This window comes from Oncorhynchus tshawytscha, linkage group LG01 (genome assembly GCF_018296145.1).
Source record: "Oncorhynchus tshawytscha isolate Ot180627B linkage group LG01, Otsh_v2.0, whole genome shotgun sequence".
Classification (NCBI taxonomy): Eukaryota; Metazoa; Chordata; class Actinopteri; order Salmoniformes; family Salmonidae; genus Oncorhynchus; species Oncorhynchus tshawytscha.
Genome location: NC_056429.1, coordinates 73473812 through 73493779, shown reverse-complemented (window position 1 = coordinate 73493779; position 19968 = coordinate 73473812). Strand labels below are relative to the sequence as shown.

General features: G+C 42.8%; 1 protein-coding gene across 1 annotated transcript in view; it reads right to left on the bottom strand.

The window, feature by feature from the left end:
• Window positions 1-18578, bottom strand: part of pyroxd2 (pyridine nucleotide-disulphide oxidoreductase domain 2) — a 36570-nt gene extending 17992 nt beyond the window's left edge. Inside the window, exon 1 of the mRNA XM_024429850.2 lies at window positions 18376-18578. Coding sequence (XP_024285618.1) covers window positions 18376-18493 — 118 coding nt within the window. The 5' untranslated portion in view covers window positions 18494-18578. The remainder of the gene's footprint in view (window positions 1-18375) is intronic.
• Window positions 18579-19968: the final 1390 nt, after the last annotated feature.

The following is a 19968-nucleotide window of genomic DNA, read 5'->3' as shown; positions in this document are numbered from 1 at the left end:
TGCCACCCGAGATTGGCATCTGTCCAATACCGCAGTGCACAGCTGAAGCACGAGCAGGTAATGGTAGACATAAAGGGACAGGTGGAGAGAACCGGGAAACCAATGACAAATGCAGAAAATTGATCAATTATGCTAGCTATGGAACTGCGCTTGAAAACTGAACAATTAAATGTAATTGTAAAAACGTATGACGATGAACAAGCACAAGCTCTTCAACAAAATCGTCTTCTACAGGAACAAATTCAAATGCTACAGGAACAACTCGATTTAGCCAAAACTAAATACGATGATGTTCACGCCAAACTAGATAAATCTGAAGAGTTATCTACAAACAGGAGCGCTCAACTTGATAAAATGCATGGAGTTTTGTTGAACGTTACTCAAAGTAACACGGTTCTACTCCAAATGCTGCAGACCAAAGACGATCAGTTAATGAATACAATGACAAAGTTGGAGGACAAATCAGCAGAATTCATTGTTGTCGCTGACCAAATGAATGATGAGAGAACTCAGGTGATGAAGGTGGAAATATTGATTTCTAAGCAAGCGGAGGAAATCTTATCACTAAATCTCTCGCTTCCTACTCAAGACCTCTATCTGCAAACCATGACAGATAAGTTTGAGACCGAAAGGAGCAAGTGTGACACTCACGTGTCCAAAATCAGTACTCTAAGAGCTCAAGTGGACTCTGCAATGCAGCAGAATACCACCCTTAGGTACCATCTGGAGGAAGTCCAGAATGGTCGCGCTCTACAGTGTGACTACCAATCCAAGCAACCGGAGCCCTGTACACACAGGAGTAAAGACGATAGGTTTCAGACCTTGCCTCCCTCATGTGTCCCGCAGTCTTCTCCTCTTGGCCATTCGGCACTGAGTAATATTGTGCCTCTTGGCCAACAACAACAAGGCGTGGCTTCTCCTCTTGGCCTTTCGGCCCCAATCTCTCCACAGGATGAGGCCAACCCTCTCCGCCCGCCTGGCGCGGAATACATTGACAAACTCATCAAGATTTTCCCCTCCTTTGACTCCGTTCCAGGTCAGCCAAACGATATTGAGACGTTCCTAGCTGACATAGAGGACGCGTTGGATGGCTACCCGAATGCTACGTGTTCTGACAGGGTTTACCTGTTGAAGCGAACGTCGAATAGACACTTGACAAGGTTCATTTGTCTACAACAGCAACACGTGCTAATTGACTACACTAAACTTGCCAAAGCTTTGAAATTAGAATTCAGTGGTTCTGCGACTCGCAAACACGATAGCTCACTGGCTAACACCGTCAAACAAGCTCAGAAAGAACACCCACAAGCTTACTATCGTAGGCTTCGTTCAGTTTACTTTGGCCTACTCACTGAAACAGGCTTGGAAGACCTGTTACCTTTTAAACAAATGTTCCTGTCGAACATGTATCCTACCTTCATTACCTACTTGGGCCCTGCCGCCCACGTTGGCTTGCCTATCTTACAACTCAGAGAGCTTGCAAGCACAGCTTTTGAGGCATCAAAAGTTCACAACGCTAAGAGCCCTGACCACTCGGTTTGAAGTTTGACCAGGAGCACTCACCCCAGTTAGAGGGTGCATTATCAGGAGCGTTGAGAGATGACGCACAACAACAGTTTCTACCACGAAACCATGATTCCAATAACCTCTGCGGTCAAAATAACTGTAAAGTACGTCGCCATCAACATGACTACCGCTACAAATCGACCTGTTCACTACGTTCCTGCACCCAGCCCACAAAAAGTGTCAGATCACAAGGGTAACAAAGGGTTGACGGACGATCAAAACGTAGATCAATGTTCTCCAGAAGTTCCACTACGGGAAGAACTAAAGCGAGAACAATTTGAGAAAAGAGTAGAAGATAAGTCACAGGGACTAGACGAGGAATTACCGGACACCAGGTCCGCAGGAATTAACACCCAATTCAAGGACGTTAAAGTTCAAATTTCTCCCGCTCTCATTCAAGACACTATCCAAGGCCCGCTTGATCAAGAAACAAGCCCCCGGGCTTTGTCTATAGACTCTGATACAAAAGTTGCGAAGAAAAAGGTCAAACGCTTCGTTAAAGCCAAGCCCACTCAAAATCGGAAATGTCAATCTGCTTCCACCATGAACAGCAATGGCACATCACGTCGTTGCGAACGACCACTCCACTTTGTGGGGAATATGTCCACTAACCACAAATCTAAACGGCCATATCTTGAAACAGTCCTGGAGGACTGCTTAACTTGTCATGCGCTAATTGATTCGGGTGCGACAATATCACTCATCTCTCAAACATTGTTTGACGATCTCAAAAGGGCTTTGAAGCCAACTAAACGTTGGTTAAAAATGGAACGATGCGACCCTACACTTCGAGGGTTCACTCAGACTACCTCGTCACTATCTCACATTGAGAGTCATGCTGAAACTACACTTCAAGGACGTATCGCTCGTTCACCCTGTGTATGTTACCAGCCTCGAAACTGTAACCCTGCTACTTGGAGCAGACTTGATGGATCGGTTACTGCCATTGATGGATTGGAAAACCAACCAGGTATGGTCACAGGCCACAGTGCCTTCTCCACTGGCCACACTGTCTCCCCCTAACGCTAGCTGCAACGCAGTCATTCACGAGGGGTATCTGTCGAAAGCACCCCTTGGGAAAAAGACGTTTAGAAACCTCTTGGGGCAGAATCCGATCCAAGGAAATATTATTATGTCGACACATTCCATCAGCCAACCTGCTTGACCATTCTTTTCATGATTTCGAGCCAGCTGTCTCTGTGAATACGCAACTTCCCTCCTCCTTGCAGTTGTGCAATACAGTAGTTGAGATGAACTTCTCTTGCCCTTCGGACACTTCCGCAAGCATTGCGGCCGTCTCAGCAAGAAAAACATTGATGCGCAGAGTATACTCTGCTTCCGATGATACACCTTCCGCTTTGTGGGGACTGTCACCCCTTACAATGATACTAATGGCGTCAGTCCAGCAACTGATCCGATGACTCCCACTGGTGAAACACTTTGCGATATCACAGACCAATATCCTCGTCTCAGTTCGCAGGTACTGAAGAGGTTGCCACACGCAGACGTGGTGGTGATTGACATGCCTCGACAGCCACTGAGCGTTTTGAAACACAAACACCAGGAGATTTGGTTGAAAGGTTACAGCCATTCTCATAACGCGGCCACTGACAACTCGTACATAGGGTCCGACCTTTTCGTTTGCGCCTCGGACACCAACACCACCCGCTGGTGGGGGGGTCCCGAGACACAAAGGGGGGGAATAGTAGCCCAGACCCATGATGAGCCTCATCCAGGCCGTGGGGGGGGGTCGAGCATACAGACAACATATGAGGCCGCCAGAGCATAAATCGAATCCAGTTGTAAACTCCCCTATGAGAACAGTGAGGAGCAGACATGCCCCTAGATGGGGATTATCTTAGAACACATCTAAGATAGTACTGAGGTGTACCACACTGGTCGTAAAGGAAGTCCAGTGGACTTGTCCACCTCCAAACCAAATGGCAACAATAATCATTCCTTGCCATGTGTAGGTTCAACTACAATACAACTAGTAAAATGCTCCAATCATGTGCTCCGGTAGTATTATATTTTAGAATAAATCGCTAGGATAACTGGTCCCTTTGAGAACCAGTACCAATACCAGCGACAGTCAGTCTAGCTACAATCAGTAAGAAGGTTAGAGACCTAACCAATTAAATTACCCTTGACAATAGCGACATAGGAGCCACTCAGAGTGCAACATGTGGAAGGGAATCTCCAGTGCACTCTTCCAATGATTAACACACATGTCACAAATAAATAGTATCCTCCATTCAGGAGGAAAAATATTAGAATCATGAACCACGATCACACCATGTACGACTGGTCCAATACTTAAAGAGTACTTTCGTGAGGTTAGCTCCTCCGTGGATAACATAGCTATGACTTGTAGTAAAAACTACTACAGACTCTCTTGACACCAATTCTGACTAACCTCCAGGTATTGACCTGAAAATGACCTGACTACGTCAGACTCATTCTGAACCAGTTGTAATCTGCCAGGATACTTGGTTTTCTTCCCTTGACAGGCGCGCTTGTGTAAGCATAAACGCACATGCACAACGGAACATCCCATTAGGGTTTATGCGAGGATCACTTAAGGGTCCAAGCAAAATACCAGCCTTAGTAAAGTTGAACATTTACTTCTAGGCCTTTGACTCTACAGCACTCACCAGTTTTCTTCCCAGAAGTCCATAGGTCATCCCGGTAGACTGCCCAAAACTAGTGCCCTACAGCCGTAAACTGATCAACTTAGGATAGTGCCTAAGCAACACACCAAGTAGGAAAACCCTAGATATGGCATTAGAGACAATGCCATGATAGTCATTTTACCAGAACAGTCCAATTAGATGATTTTTGTGTGAGAACTATATTTTGTATATATCTTTTGTTTATGCTTTCATTCCTTTTCAGTTCAGTTCCTTTGAGACTTAGGAAGTGATAGAGCCATAAACAAAGTTCCCATACAACCATCACTTAGTGCCACAACGCCGCTCATTGGGGAATGAATGTAATTATATACATTTCATGAGTGTGTGTGCGTTGTTAACATCTGCCTAAATTACTGCCCAGATCTTCTAGTCTGGACAACGACCAGGTCCGGGTCCGGAACGGCGACCCCAAATCCGGACATCCACGGCCCATCCTTGTGGCGGCATGCCCCGCTGTCAGGGAGCCTACCAAGGTAAACCACCAGAGAGGGGGGGTCAACGGCGATCACCAACCAGGACATCCCCTGGCCCTCCCTGGGGTACTTTGCAGCTTCCAGGGAACCTACCAATGTACATCACTAGAAGGGACCGCAGTGGCGATCCCCAGCCGGGCATCAACTGCCATCCTTGTGGTGGACTGCTCCGCTTTCAGAGAAGCCTACCAAGTTCAACCACCAGGGGGCAGAGGGCAAAGATGACATCATGTGTTCATGATTTTATCTTGATTTGCAACTTGCAGGACAAACAAGATCCAAACCACCAGGTGGGGGGGTGGGTCATGGCATTGCCCTCTTTGGGTATAGCAAGCCCCATCCCCCTCTCCCTGCCTCCCCCTTGCCTCCTTCAACTAGGCTGCTGTGGTCAGAGAGAGGTTGTAAATTCCTGAGAAGACCGTGCCACATGGCCACATGGTACACTGCTCCAAAAAATAAAGGGAACACTTAAACAACACAATGTAACTCCAAGTCAATCACACTTCTGTGAAATCAAACTGTCCATTTAGGAAGCAACACTGATTGACAATAAATTTCACATGCAGTTGTGCAAATGGAATAGACAACAGGTGGAAATTATAGGGAATTAGCAAGACACCCACAATAAAGGAGTGGTTCTGCAGGTGGTGACCACAGACCACTTCTCAGTTCCTATGCTTCCTGGCTGATGTTTTGGTCACTTTTGAATGCTGGTGGTGCTTTCACTCTGGTGGTAGCATGAGAAAGAGTCTACAACCCATACAAGTGGCTCAGGTAGTGCAGCTCATCCAGGATGGCACAGGTTTGCTGTGTCTGTCAGCGTAGTGTCCAGAGCATGGCGGCACAACCAGGAGACAGGCCAGTACATCAGGAGACGTGGAGGAGGCCGTAGGAGGGCAACAACCCAGCAGCAGGACCACTACCTCCACCTTTGTGCAAAGAGGAGCAGGAGGCCAAGAAAGCTAAGGTAACTGAGCTAAACGACTACCGCCCCGTAGCACTCACTTCCGTCATCATGAAGTGCTTTGAGAGACTAGTCAAGGACCATTTCACCTCCACCCTACCCTACCTACACCCTAGACCCACTCCAATTTGCTTACCGCCCAAATAGGTCCACAGACGATGCAATCTCAACCACACTGCACACTGCCCGAACCCATCTGGACAAGAGGAATACCTATGTGAGAATGCTGTTCATCGACTACAGCTCGGCATTTAACACCATAGTGCCCTCCAAGCTCGTCATCAAGCTCGAGACCCTGGGTCTCGACCCCGCCCTGTGCAACTGGGTACTGGACTTCCTGACGGGCCGCCCCCAGGTGGTGAGGGTAGGCAACAACATTTCCACCCCGCTGATCCTCAACACTGGGGCCCCACAAGGGTGCGTTCTGAGCCCTCTCCTGTACTCACTGTTCACCCACGACTGCGTGGCCACGCACGCCTCCAACTCAATCATCAAGTTTGCGGACGACACAACAGTGGTAGGCTTGATTACCAACAACGACGAGACGGCCTACAGGGAGGAGGTGAGGGCCCTCGGAGTGTGGTGTCAGGAAAATAACCTCACACTCAACGTCAACAAAACTAAGGAGATGATTGTGGACTTCAGGAAACAGCAGAGGGAACACCCCCTATCCACATCGATGGAACAGTAGTGGAGAGGGTAGTAAGTTTTAAGTTCCTCGGCGTACACATCACAGACAAACTGAATTGGTCCACCCACACAGACAGCATCGTGAAGAAGGTGCAGCAGCGCCTCTTCAACCTCAGGAGGCTGCAGAAATTCGGCTTGTCACCAAAAGCACTCACAAACTTCTACAGATGCACAATCGAGAGCATCCTGTCGGGCTGTATCACCGCCTGGTACGGCAACTGCTCCGCCCACAACCGTAAGGCTCTCCAGAGGGTAGTGAGGTCTGCACAACGCATCACCGGGGGCAAACTACCTGCCCTCCAGGACACCTACACCACCCGATGTTACAGGAAGGCCATAAAGATCATCAAGGACAACAACCACCCGAGCCACTGCCTGTTCACCCCGCTATCATCCAGAAGGCGAGGTCAGTACAGGTGCATCAAAGCTGGGACCGAGAGACTGAAAAACAGCTTCTATCTCAAGGCCATCAGACTGTTAAACAGCCACCACTAACATTGAGTGGCTGCTGCCAACACACTGACTCAACTCCAGCCACTTTACTAATGGGAATTGATGGGAAATGATGTAAAATATATCACTAGCCACTTTAAACAATACTACCTAATATAATGTTTACATACCCTACATTATTCATCTCATATGTATACGTATATACTGTACTCTATATCATCTACTGCATCTTTATGTAATACATGTATCACTAGCCACTTTAACTATGCCACTTTGTTTACATATCTCATATGTATATACTGTACTCGATACCATCTACTGTATCTTGCCTATGCCGCTCTGTACCATCACTCATTCATATATCTTTATGTACATATTCTTTATCCCCTTACACTTGTGTGTATAAGACAGTAGTTTTGGAATTGTTAGTTAGATTACTTGTTGGTTATTACTGCATTGTCGGAACTAGAAGCACAAGCATTTCGCTACACTCGCATTAACATCTGCTAACCATGTGTATGTGACAAATAAAATTTGATTTGATTTGAGGAGCCCTGCCAGAGCCCTGCAAAATGACCTCCAGCAGGCCACAAATGTGCATGTGTCTGCTCAAACGGTCAGAAACAGACTCCATGAGGGTGGTATGAGGGCCCGACGTCCACAGGTGGGGGTTGTGCTTACAGCCCAACACTGTGCAGGATGTTTGGCATTCGCCAGAGAACACCAAGATTGGCAAATTCGCCACTGGCGCCCTGTGCTCTTCACAGATGAAAGCAGGTTCACACTGAGCACATGTGACAGACGTGACAGAGTCTGGAGACGCCGTGGAAAACGTTCTGCTGCCTGCAACATCCTCCAGCATGACCGGTTTGGCGGTGGATCAGTCATGGTGTGGGGTGGCATTTCTTTGGGGGGCCGCACAGCCCTCCATGTGCTCGCCAGAGGTAGCCTGACTGCCATTAGGTACCGAGATGAGATCCTCAGACCCCTTATGAGACCATATGCTGGTGCGGTTGGCCCTGGGTTCCTCCTAATGCAAGACAATGCTAGACCACATGTGGCTGGAGTGTGTCAGCAGTTCCTGCAAGAGGAAGGCATTGATGCTATGGACTGGCCCGCCCGTTCCCCAGACCTGAATCCAATTGAGCACATCTGGGACATCATGTCTCGCTCCATCCACCAACGCCACGTTGCACCACAGAATGTCCAGGAGTTGGCGGATGCTTTAGTCCAGGTCTGGGAGGAGATCCCTCAGGAGACCATCCGCCACCTCATCAGGAGCATGCACAGGCATTGTAGGGAGGTCATACAGGCATGTGGAGGCCACACACACTACTGAGCCTCATTTGACTTGTTTTTAAGGATATTACATCAAAGTTGGATCAGCCTGCAATTCCGAATAAAACCCAACTTTGGGAAATTATCACCAGACCATGTTTTTCTCCATTAGGTTGTAGACCATTGCTGAATCTTTTAACCATACCACGTGATTAAACTCTTAGACTATCGATACCGACAGAATAAGAAGAAGTCTTTGATATTAATTACTAGTCTGCAGCTAGGAATTCGGTATCATTGAATGCGAAGAACGACAACCGCCCAAACAGCCATTCTATAACCACTGAATGAATGTCACTCTGAACTATCCCCTCTAACCAAGACAGAGAGAGAGAGACGGACAAAATTCTCCAACAGAAACAAACTTTTCAACCAAGATCCCGACAACACACTGAGCGTAAATATATATATATATTGATTGCAATTGTTCCCTAATGAGTGAGCGTTCATGTGCAAAGGATTAGCATTTCAATTGTTATAATTATCAACTCTGTAGTTACTTCTTAGTCGACCCCGACTTCCCCTTATGTCTAACAAGCCGCCATGCAGGTTTAGCCCACTAGGACACATTCTCCTATCATTTCTTGTAACCATATTTACTGTTTGTTTATGCATTTCTGTGAATTACTTAGTTAGTAATAAATACATGATTTAAGACAATTGATGTATGGATGACTCATAGTGAAGACTGGGTTCGTGCAGATAACCAACAATTTACGACGTTTGGAATGAGACTAACGTGAGGTAAAGTAAATAATTCATTAATTAGAAGACTAATTGATCAGCTAAAATATCTGAAAAGTTATTTTAGGAAATGATAACTTTGTAATCTGAATATTTTTCCTTGGTGCCCCAACTTCCTAGTTAATTACAGTTACATGATTAATCAGTTGATCGCGTCATACTAATTACAGAGAATCTTTGATAAAAACTATAAGTCTTCAATTTAATGATAGTAAAGACACGACACTAGTTAATGTATGTAGATTGATAACTGCTGAACACTGTAGATTTCTATATGTGTATCTCATGAATGTATCGATCTGACATCAATTTATGTTGTAAGGCAAAACCAAATCATATATGGATGTGGCTGTAAATACTACATCATAATTCTCTATCAGCCAGTGTGTTTCAATAGGCCAAAGTGGAAAGACTGGTTGCTGATTGGTTGGTTAAAACCCCATTCCAGCCAGTGTCTATTCCACAAGTAGTCTCTGCCGATGCCCCAACAACCGGATGTTACAATTTTCAGGGGAAATGGAAAGAGAGCCTGTGACTTCCGCTTTTGGACGTTAACAAGGCGACACGCCATATATACTGGATTGGTTGAACAGTGCAGAAGAGAACCTCTGTCTCCGCCTCCAGTATTTATGCTGCAGTAGTTTATGTGTCGGGAGGCTAGGGTTAGTCTGTTATATCTGGAGTATTTCTCCTGTCTTATCCGGTGTCCTGTGTGAATTTAAGTATGCTCTCTCTAATTCTCTCTTTCTCTCTTTCTTTCTCTCTCTCGGAGGACCTGAGCCCTAGGACCATGCCTCAGGACTGCCTGGCATGATGACTCCTTGCTGTTCCCAGTCCACCTGGCCGTGCTGACCTGTTGCACACTCGACAACCACTGTGATTACTATTATTTGACCATGCTGGTCATTTATGAACATTTGAACATCTTGGCCATGTTCTGTTATAATCTCCACCCGGCACAGCCAGAAGAGGACTGGCCACCCCACATAGCCTGGTTCCTTTCTAGGTTTCTTCCTAGGTTTTGGCCTTTCTAGGGAGTTTTTCCTAGCCACCGTGCTTCTACACCTGCATTGCTTGCTGTTTGGAGTTTTAGGCTGGGTTTATGTACAGCACTTTGAGATATCAGCTGATGTAAGAGGGGCTATATAAATAAATCTGATTTGAACAGTTTTTTTTCTCGTCAAGGACAGTTATGTAGGGGGATCGAGTTTCAGGCGTTTATTTTAAACCTGCTACGTTAGGTTATTCCACAAGTTACCACCACCTGGGCTATGACGTTGAAATGCATATTCACTGTTCCATCTCACTGCGTAATCCACGGTCTCATCAGCAAAGCAAGGCAATTTATAAACTTGATCTCCACTCTAAAAAGCATATAGACATTATCTCCCATTTCTTTTAGACTGGCGTTTGGTTTTCAACAGAGGAGATTTATAGAAACATTTCTGTCTCTCTGACATCTGCAACATTGTTTCAATATTGAAATCCGATCTCTAGCTCTCTCATAGTAATGAACTTGTCGGGAGTTTGGACGAGAGACAGGCAGGCAACTTTTCTCAGCCAGTCAAAATCATGAATCAGCATCATTTTTATGGATGTGTACAAAGAAATGTCAATAGAAAAACAGGTCAAATTAAATTAAATTCAGCTAGTTTGCTGTCTTTCCATCTTCAGTTTTAAGTGATTGTGCAAAATTGCGCATCATTGGCTCATTGTTATGGCTGTATCATTGTGGGAAAAAACAACAACACAAATGCAGCTACTTTGGTGGTATTTTGGCTGCACTGTTTGCATGACTCTGTTAAAGTTGGCTAGCTAGAAAGCAAGGGATAAGAACATTGTCAGCATGGTAACGGAACATTTAGAATGAACCAATGGGTATTTGACTGCCTTCGTGACTCATGACCGCCTGTGTGGCGGTAAAACAGTCACCGCAACAGCCCTAATTGTGGAAGGATGGAATAGTATGAATAAATGTTTGGAGAAGCCGGTGTTTGGAGAAGCCGGTGTATCAATGAAATTCAGGTAATGAGTGGACTTCATCTCAGCCCTAACACCACCATGCCAATATATCCTCCAAACACGGGTTTCTCTGGTATTATTGCCTGTCTCTTATCACACAGAGACAGGCGATACTGTATCAGTTGACAAGTCAAGTAGAAAAGGGGATGTTGCATCTGGCAGAAATGGCATACAACACTGTGCTCTGTTTTTACTGTAGCCAACTGCTTTACAATACCCTTATCTACTATTAAATGTCCTACGTATGTACTGTATAAGGATAATGAAACTAACACTGAAATACTTCTTAACATGCTCACAACCTGCCATTGGATTTTTTTTAAATGTTGAATGTCAAGTGATATTCAATATCTACTATTAGTTTTTATCGCTTTGGTGAAATTTTCACAAGTATATGGTACATTTACACAACTCAAAACAAAAAGGCAGTTGTTTCAAAACTCTTAACCACATTTTCAATTGACTGAGTGCAACACACAAAATCATAGTTACTTTGTCACCAAACTTAATCATTGTTTCATCTAGAAATACATGTTTCACATTGTAATACATTTCTGTATAAAGTAATTGCCTTTCACAATGTAATGCTCACATTACTTTTGATAGTGGACAGCAAGAATGTGTACTACCTAACTCAAGGCCTCTTCAGACTGATATGAACATCTGTGAAAGGTGTGGAGGAGTAAGAACACCTGCCCAGCAATAAAGACTGATTGTTCATTCTAGACATCAAAGGGGGCCTAGTCGGAGGTTATGAATACATGTGCTTGTAACTTTGTATGTGTTCTTGCAGCTGCATAACCCAGTCAGGTGAATAATTCTAGCCTGAGCTTTCTTTGGTATCCGTATAGATTATTGAACCAGAATTTAGAACCTAACAGAATTACATAATAATCATCATCATAGTAGTACATTTGACTATACAGTATATCATACTTTTTGTTTCTACTTTACAGTGCTTTCAGAAAGTATTCATACCCCTGGACTTATTCCACACTTTATGTTACAGCCTGAATTCAAAGTTGATTAAAGAGATTTTTTCTCTCACTTATCTACACACAATACCCTATAATGACAAAGTGAAAACATGCTTTTAGACATTTTTGCAAATTTATTGAAACTTAAATACAGAAATGTCACACCCCTGAGTCAATACATGTTAATGATATAATCACCTTTGTCATCTATGCATAGTCACTTTAATAAACTCTACCGACACGTACATACTACTTCAACTAACCGGTACGCCCGCACATTGACTCTGTATCAGTACCCCACTTTATATAGTCTCGCTATTGTTATTTTACTGCTGCTCTTTAATTACTTGTTACTTTTCTCGTATTCTTATCCATGTTTTTTTTTAACTGCATTGTTGGTTAGGGGCTCGTAAGTAAGCATTTCACTGTAAGGTCTACCTACACCTGTTGTATTCGGCAGCATGTGACTAATGAAATTTGATTTGATTTAATTACAGCTGTGAGTCTTTCTGGGTAAATCACTAAGAGCTTTACACACCTGGATTGTACAATATTTGAACTTTTTTATTTATTATTCATGCTCTGCAGTGGCGATTTTAGCATCTAAATCTTGGTGGGGCAAACTCAACCATTTGTTTAAGATGCATGCCAGCAAAGCTAAAAAAAACAACAACACTAAACAATACATTAATTGCCCTATAAGGGTGACAAACGGTGCCCACAAACTGTTAGGGCCTACATTAAGCTGTCTGACAGCGGAGCTTTCCTTCAGCACCATGGAGCGACTCATTACCACAGCTACACTTCTGGGTATCATCTAGCAACGAAACAGTTTATTCAACCTCATTTACTGACTTTTTAAACCATAGCTGACTTGCTTAAACAAATGTGGTTTCTACTGACACATGGTGGATTTGTGTAAGTCGATAAGAACCGATTTGTCCTTCAATAATAACGAACGCCAACATGAGTTAACATTTGAACCATACACAGACATTACATTGATATTCAGTAAATTCTTAATGTTTGTTTTATATCATTAACACTTACTGTAGCTCTAAGTGTAAGCAAGTGCAAGCAAACAAGCTGCAACGAATAAGGCCTATTCCGTCAGCTCTTTCAAAATGGACACCGACAGAAATTCACATAGACGTTATTTCAGATAAGGCCTCAACATCTTGATGAATTTAACTTTACTCTTCTTTAAGTCACTACAGACAAAGATGGACACAGAGACAGAGACGCGGTTAACATACCATTTTAAGTATTTTATTAGGCCTAGGAAAATACAATCATAAGGATCCACTTTTATAGACAATATACCGACTCACAGACAGCGCATTGTGCAAACAAAACCACCCTCGCTATATCAACTGTAAATACACGGGTCTATTACTGAACATTTTATTTTTATTGAAAAGAGACTGTCACTGGCAAACATGGTTACAGACCCAACAACATTATATAACATCACCTCCTTGTGAAGAAAAGCATATAGCTAATTTATACAGTAGCATACAAGACATTTTTGGACTGGCAGTTGTTGTGCTGTGCTCACTTGAACAGGAAGGTGGTGCGGCTGCCCTTCTTGTGGCATCAAAGATTCTTCAAGAGAACGGGGAACTCGTAAAAAAACAAGGTCGGATCATGACATCAGTGATCTTCAGGTCGGAGCTCTAGAAAGAGGCCCGTGGTCTCGGCTTGGAATTCCGAGCTGGATGACAGCTCAAAATGTATTTTCCCAGTTGGAGCTAGTTGTTTTCCGAGTTCCCAGTTGTCTTGAACTCACTAAAGTCTGAGATTTCCCAGTTCTGAGTTTCCAGTTGTTTTAAACACGGCAGATGTCATGCTGGATTGACAGCATGGCCAATTTATTCTACCTTTACTGGCCCATGGTGTTGTGAGTGAATGTTTGTCCTTTTAAGCTTGAAAAAGAGACCATTTCAGACAGATGTTTCAAATCCTTCAACCCAGACTTGGACCACACACACTAGAGGTCGACCGATTATGATTTTTCAACACCAATACCGATAACGATTATTGGAGGATCAAAAAAGCCGATACCGATTAATCAGCCTATTTAAAATAAAATAAAATTGTAATAATGACAATTAAAACAATACTGAATGAACACTTATTTTAACTTAATATAATACATCAATAAAATCAATTTAGCCTATCAATTTAGTATATAATGAACCATGTTCAATTTGGTTTAAATAATGAAAAAACAAAGTGTTGGAGAAGAAAGTAAAAGTGCAATATGTGCTATGTAAGAAAGCTAATATTTCAGTTCCTGGCTCAGAACATGAGAACATATGAAACTGGTGGTTCCTTTTAACATGAGTCTTCAATATTCCCAGGTAAAAGGTTTTAGGTTGTAGTTATTATAGGAATTATAGGACTATTTCCCTCTATACCATTTGTATTTCATTAACCTTTGACTATTGGATGTTCTAAAGGCACTTTAGTATTGCCAGTGTAACAGTATAGCTTCCGTCCCTCTCCTCGTTCCTGCCTGGGCTCGAACCAGCAACACAACGACAACAGCCACCATCAAAGCAGCGTTACCCATGCAGAGCAAGGGGAACAACTACTAGAAGGCTCAGAGCAAGTGACGTTTGAAACGCTATCAGGGCGCTAACTAGCTAGCCATTTCACTTCGGTTACACCAGCCTCATCTCGGGAGTTGATAGGCTTGAAGTCATAAACAGCGCAATGCTTGACGCACAACGAAGAGCTGCTGGCAAAACGCAAAGAAAGTGCTGTTTGAATTCATGTTTACGTGCCTGCTTCTGCCTACCACCACTCAGTCAGATACTTAGATACTTGTATGCTCAGTCAGATTATATGCAACGCAGGACACGCTAGATAATATCTAGTAATATCATCAACCATGTGTAGTTAACTAGTGATTATGATTGATTGTGTTTTATAAGATAAGTTTAATGCTAGCTAGCAACTTACTTTAGCTTACTGCATTCGCGTAACAGGCAGTCATTCTCCTTGTGGAGTGCAACGAGAGAGAGGCAGGTCGTTATTGCATTAAACTAGTTAACTGTAAGGTATGCAAGATTGGATCCCCCAAGCTGACAAGGTGAAAATCTGTCGTTCTGCCCCTGAACGAGGCAGTTAACCCACCGTTCCTAGGCTGTCATTCGAAAATAAGAATGTGTTCGGCCCCAATTAAAAATCGGCCCTAATTAATCGGCCATTCCGATTAATCGGTCGACCTCTACCACACACCCTCTCCATCGACTAGCAGGCAGGGGAAGACAAATAGTGATTGCTTTGCAACGCTTGCAGTTAGCCACTGATTCCCTCCAAACCACTCATTGTTGAATTTGCGATTTTTCCGACTTATTGTGTAATGTTTATGTCCAATGGCCAATGAGCACCGATACCTTTTATATATAATTTATCTTCATATGACAAGGCTTGAAAGGGATTTGCCAGTAGATTGTCGACATTATTCATGATGATGACTGCTTGTTTAGCTTCTGAGCTAAGATTTTGAAAGTAACATGATCAGTCCAATCAAAGCTACGGTAGATTGATGGCAAATCACGTTCTATCTATGGCAGCACCAAAGGGGGCTTGAACTGCCTAGCTCTCCTAATAGATTATGCGGTGACATAGTGTCCCCATGAGCAACAGAACACTGGGCCAATCTCAGCGCAACTATAGATGATTACCAAAGCCTACGCTCTGTATATTCCGCTGGCTACCCCTCCACACAGAAATCACTGAGCTAGGCTGAAACACCTGCATTTTGGAGCTGCCTTAAGAAAGAGACCATGTTTGTATGTGGCTTTATTCACTCAATAAAATACTTGTCTGCCCCACCGGCCCTGAATGACAGGTCGCCACTGATGCTCTGTCAAGTAGGTTGTTGACAATTTTCAGAAAACGATATAAGTCAAAACTATGACTAGTCCACAAAGGAACATTCAATGCCGCCTTGGTAAGCAACTCCAATGTATATTTGACCATATATTTTAGGTTATTGTCCTGCTGAAAGGTGTCATACACTGATCTGTTTCATCTGTCTTTGTGGTCATCAATACCCCCCATGTGTCGCCCATCTTCCCCATTATCCCCTGTGCTTTTATACCTGTGTTTTCGGTCTGTTTGTGCCAGTTCGTCTTGTTTGTTCAAGCCTACCAGCGTTTTGTTTCAGCTCCTGCTTTTCCTCAGTCTCTCTTTTTCTCACCCATCCTGTCTCTGAGCCCGCCTGACTGACCACTCTGCCTGCACCTGACCCTGCCGTCCTGTACCTTTGCCCTACCTCTGGATTACCAACCTCTGCCTGACCTGACCCTGCCTGCCGTCCTGTACCATTACCATTTTTTATGACTACCTCATCTCTGTAACCCACACATACAATTATCTGTACGGTCTCTCAGCAGAGCAGTGAATTTCAAACACAGATTCAACCACAAAGAACAGGGAGCAATGCCTCTCAAATGACACTTATTGCTAGATGGTTACCAAAGTAAAAAAGCAGACATTGAATATCCCTTTGAGCATTGTGAAGTTATTACATACACTTTGGATGCTGTATCAATACATCCAGTCACTACAATGATACAGGTGACTTTAAAATAGTTACAGAGTTGAATGGCTCTGATAGGAGAAATCTGAGGATGGATCAACAACATTGTAGTTACTCCACAATACTAACCTAACTGACAGAGTGAAAAGAAAGCCTGTAAAGTATAAAATATTCCAAAACATGCATCCAGTTAGCAGCAAGGCACTAAACTAATATTGCAACAAACAAAAAACAAATATTGGCAAAGCAATTCACTTTTTGCCCCGAATACAAAGTGCTATGTTTGGGCCAAATCCAATAAAAACATTACTGACTACCACTATCTATATTTTAAAGCATAGTGGTGGCTGCATCATGTTATGGGTATGCTTGTAATCATTAAGGACTGGGGAGTTTTTCAGGATAAAAAAATGGAGCGAACCACAGGCAAAGTCCTAGAGGAAAACCTTGTATTGTCTGCTGTCCACCAGACACTGGGAGATTAATTTACCTTTCAGCAGGACTATAACTTAAAACACAAAGCTAAATCTACATTGGAGTTGCTTACCAAGAAGACAGTGAATGTTCCTGAGTAACCAAGTTAGTTTTGACTTAAATCTACTTGAAAATCTATGGCAAGACCTGAAAATGGTTGTTTAGAAATTATCATCAACCAATTTGACAGATCTTGAAGAATTTTGAAAAAGATCATGGGGAAATGTTGCACAATCCAGGCGTGGAAAACTCTTAGAGACTTACCCAGATAGACGTACAGCTGTAATCGCTGCAAAATGTGCTTCTACAAAGTATTGACTCAGTGTGAACACTTATGTAAATACTATATTTCTGTATTTAATTTTAAATAAATAAGTTTGCAAAAATATGTTTTCACTTTGTCATTACAGGATGTGTAGATGGGTGTCAGAAAAAATATATATATTTAATCCATTTTGAATTCAGGCTGCAACACAACTAAATGTGGAATATGTCAAGGGGTATGAATACTTTATGAAGGTACCTGTGTGTGTGTGTGTGTAATTACTTTCACAGACTTTTTTTAGGTAAGATGCCCAAATTTTTTAGTTGACATATGAGAAAGTTTGAAAAAAAAAAAAGGTTGACTGAATTTTGGCAGTGAGACAAAAACAACAACACAGAGTTACACATGAAATAAACAAACATATAGTCAATAACAACAGAAAACGTATATATGCAGCCTGTGCTAATGAGGTAAGATAAAGGAGGTAAGGCAATAAATAGGCCATAGTGATGAAATAATTACAATTCAGCAATTAAACACGGGACTGATAGATATGCAGAAGATGAATGTGCAAGTAGAGATACTGGGGTGCAAAGGAGCAAAACAAATAAATAAATAACAGCATGGGGATGAGTTAGTTGGATGGGATATTTACAGATGGGCTATGTACAGGTGCAGTGATCTGTGAGCTGCTCTGACAGCTGGTGCTTAAAGTTAGTGAGGGAGATATGTGAATATTTTGGGTTATTCACGCAACTCAACTAGCTGGGTAAAAATAATCCAGTGTGTGTTCTGTCCAATATTTACCCAACGCTGGGTAACAAAATAACCAAAATTGGGTTGGTTTTAACAAAGCATTAAAATAACAATGTATAGATGGAGGCCAACGACTCCAAATTAGCCTATAACAGTGTTGTGTCACTGTAGCCTGCCTATCTTACATTTTCATAAAATAAAGTTTTGGGTACCGTTAAGAAAGCCGTTAAACAAAACGTACAAATGATCAGCAACATTGAACAAGTATAGCCCTCCTGCAACTTTGTGTCAATAAAATTGCACAAGCGGCGTGAAAAAAAGTTACCGTCGCACTAGAATCGGAAAGCCCGCGTCATGCACTATGCAGCCGGGTGCAGCTTTTGCCCGTCTCCCTTGTCCCCCTACCTCCTCCGATGATCACCGCGTCGTAGTGGGACTTGACAGCTGAGTGACTGGCTCTTGTCATCGTCCCTAGGGTTGTCACAGCCTGCCGAGTACGGCCTGTCCACACCGTCGCAGCCATGATAAACTTGGGTGTACTTTTCCTGGATTCCTCGTTTTTCTTCCTTGCTCCTCGCAACTCTGTAGCCCGAACTGAACTCGTACAAGCTCCACCTACTTGAGCATAGTTTCCCGTAGGTACAGATCCAGGATCAGTTTATTATTGCCCAATCCAGATCCCAACCGTTTATATAAAAGCTCATAAACTGATCAGCATGTAGGGGAAACTTCAATTAATTGAACTGACTGAACTGATTTTCTTATAGTTCTACTAATGTTGATTTTCTATTACTATACTGTATTTAAACTGGATTGTATTTATACATTCCCCTACAATAGTGTGTGACCAATCCTTTATCCACTGTTACATCAATAAAATATTATTGAGGGTGATCAGTGCCAGTTCGAAAATGCAATGCTTAAATGCTAATAGGAATGTAAAAATGATAAATGCATTTTTATTTTCATATCAGCATGAATGATTCATGCCACAATTACATTACAAAGTTAAAAGGAAAATACAAAAGGGTTAATTGGGGGTACAGAACACCAGGTTCAACCCAGGAGTAGATGGGTGTGTTTGTGTAATAAAGACCAAACATTTTCTACTGTATATAGGCTATCATATTGATTTTATTATAAAGACAGTATGCCTACACTTTTACCTAGCAAATTAAAATAAGTTTTGTGTAGAGTACAACCACAGATAGACCAAGGAGCATAAAAACCTTTGGTGCAACTTCAACTGTCCCAGAACTAGCTTGGTATTTCTATGGTCTATTTTAAGGATTTGGCTGTCTAACCACACACTGACATGCACAGTTCTCTGAGGTCTTTTCAGGTCTCCAGTGAGTGATGAAGTCCCTTTCATCTACAGTTGAAGTCGGAAGTTTACATTCACTTATGTTGGAATCATTAAAACTAGGTTTTCAACCACTCCACAAATTTCTTGTTAACAAAATATAGTTTTGGCAAGTCGGTTAGGACATCTCCTTTGTGCATGACACAAGTCATTTTCACAACAATTGTTTACAGACAGATTATTCCACTTATAACTCACTGTATCACAATTCCAGTGGGTCAGAAGTTACACACACTCAGTTGACTGTGCCTGTAAACTGCTTGGAAAACTCCAGAAAATGTCATGGCTTTAGAAGCTTCTGATAGGCTAATTGACATAATCTGAGTCAATTGGAGGTGTACCTGTGGATGTATTTTAAGGCCTACCTTCAAACTCAGTGCCTCTTTGCTTGACATCATGGGAAAATCTAAAGAAATCAGCCAAGACCTCAGAAGAAAATTGTAGACCTCCACAAGTCTGATTCATCCTTGGGAGCAATTTCCAAACACCTGAAGGTACCACGTTCATCTGTACAAACAATAGTACACAAGTAGAAACACCATGGGACCACACAGTCGTCATACCGCTCAGGAAGGAGACGCGTTCTGTCTCCTAGAGATGAACATACTTTGGTGCGAAAAGTGCAAATCAAATCC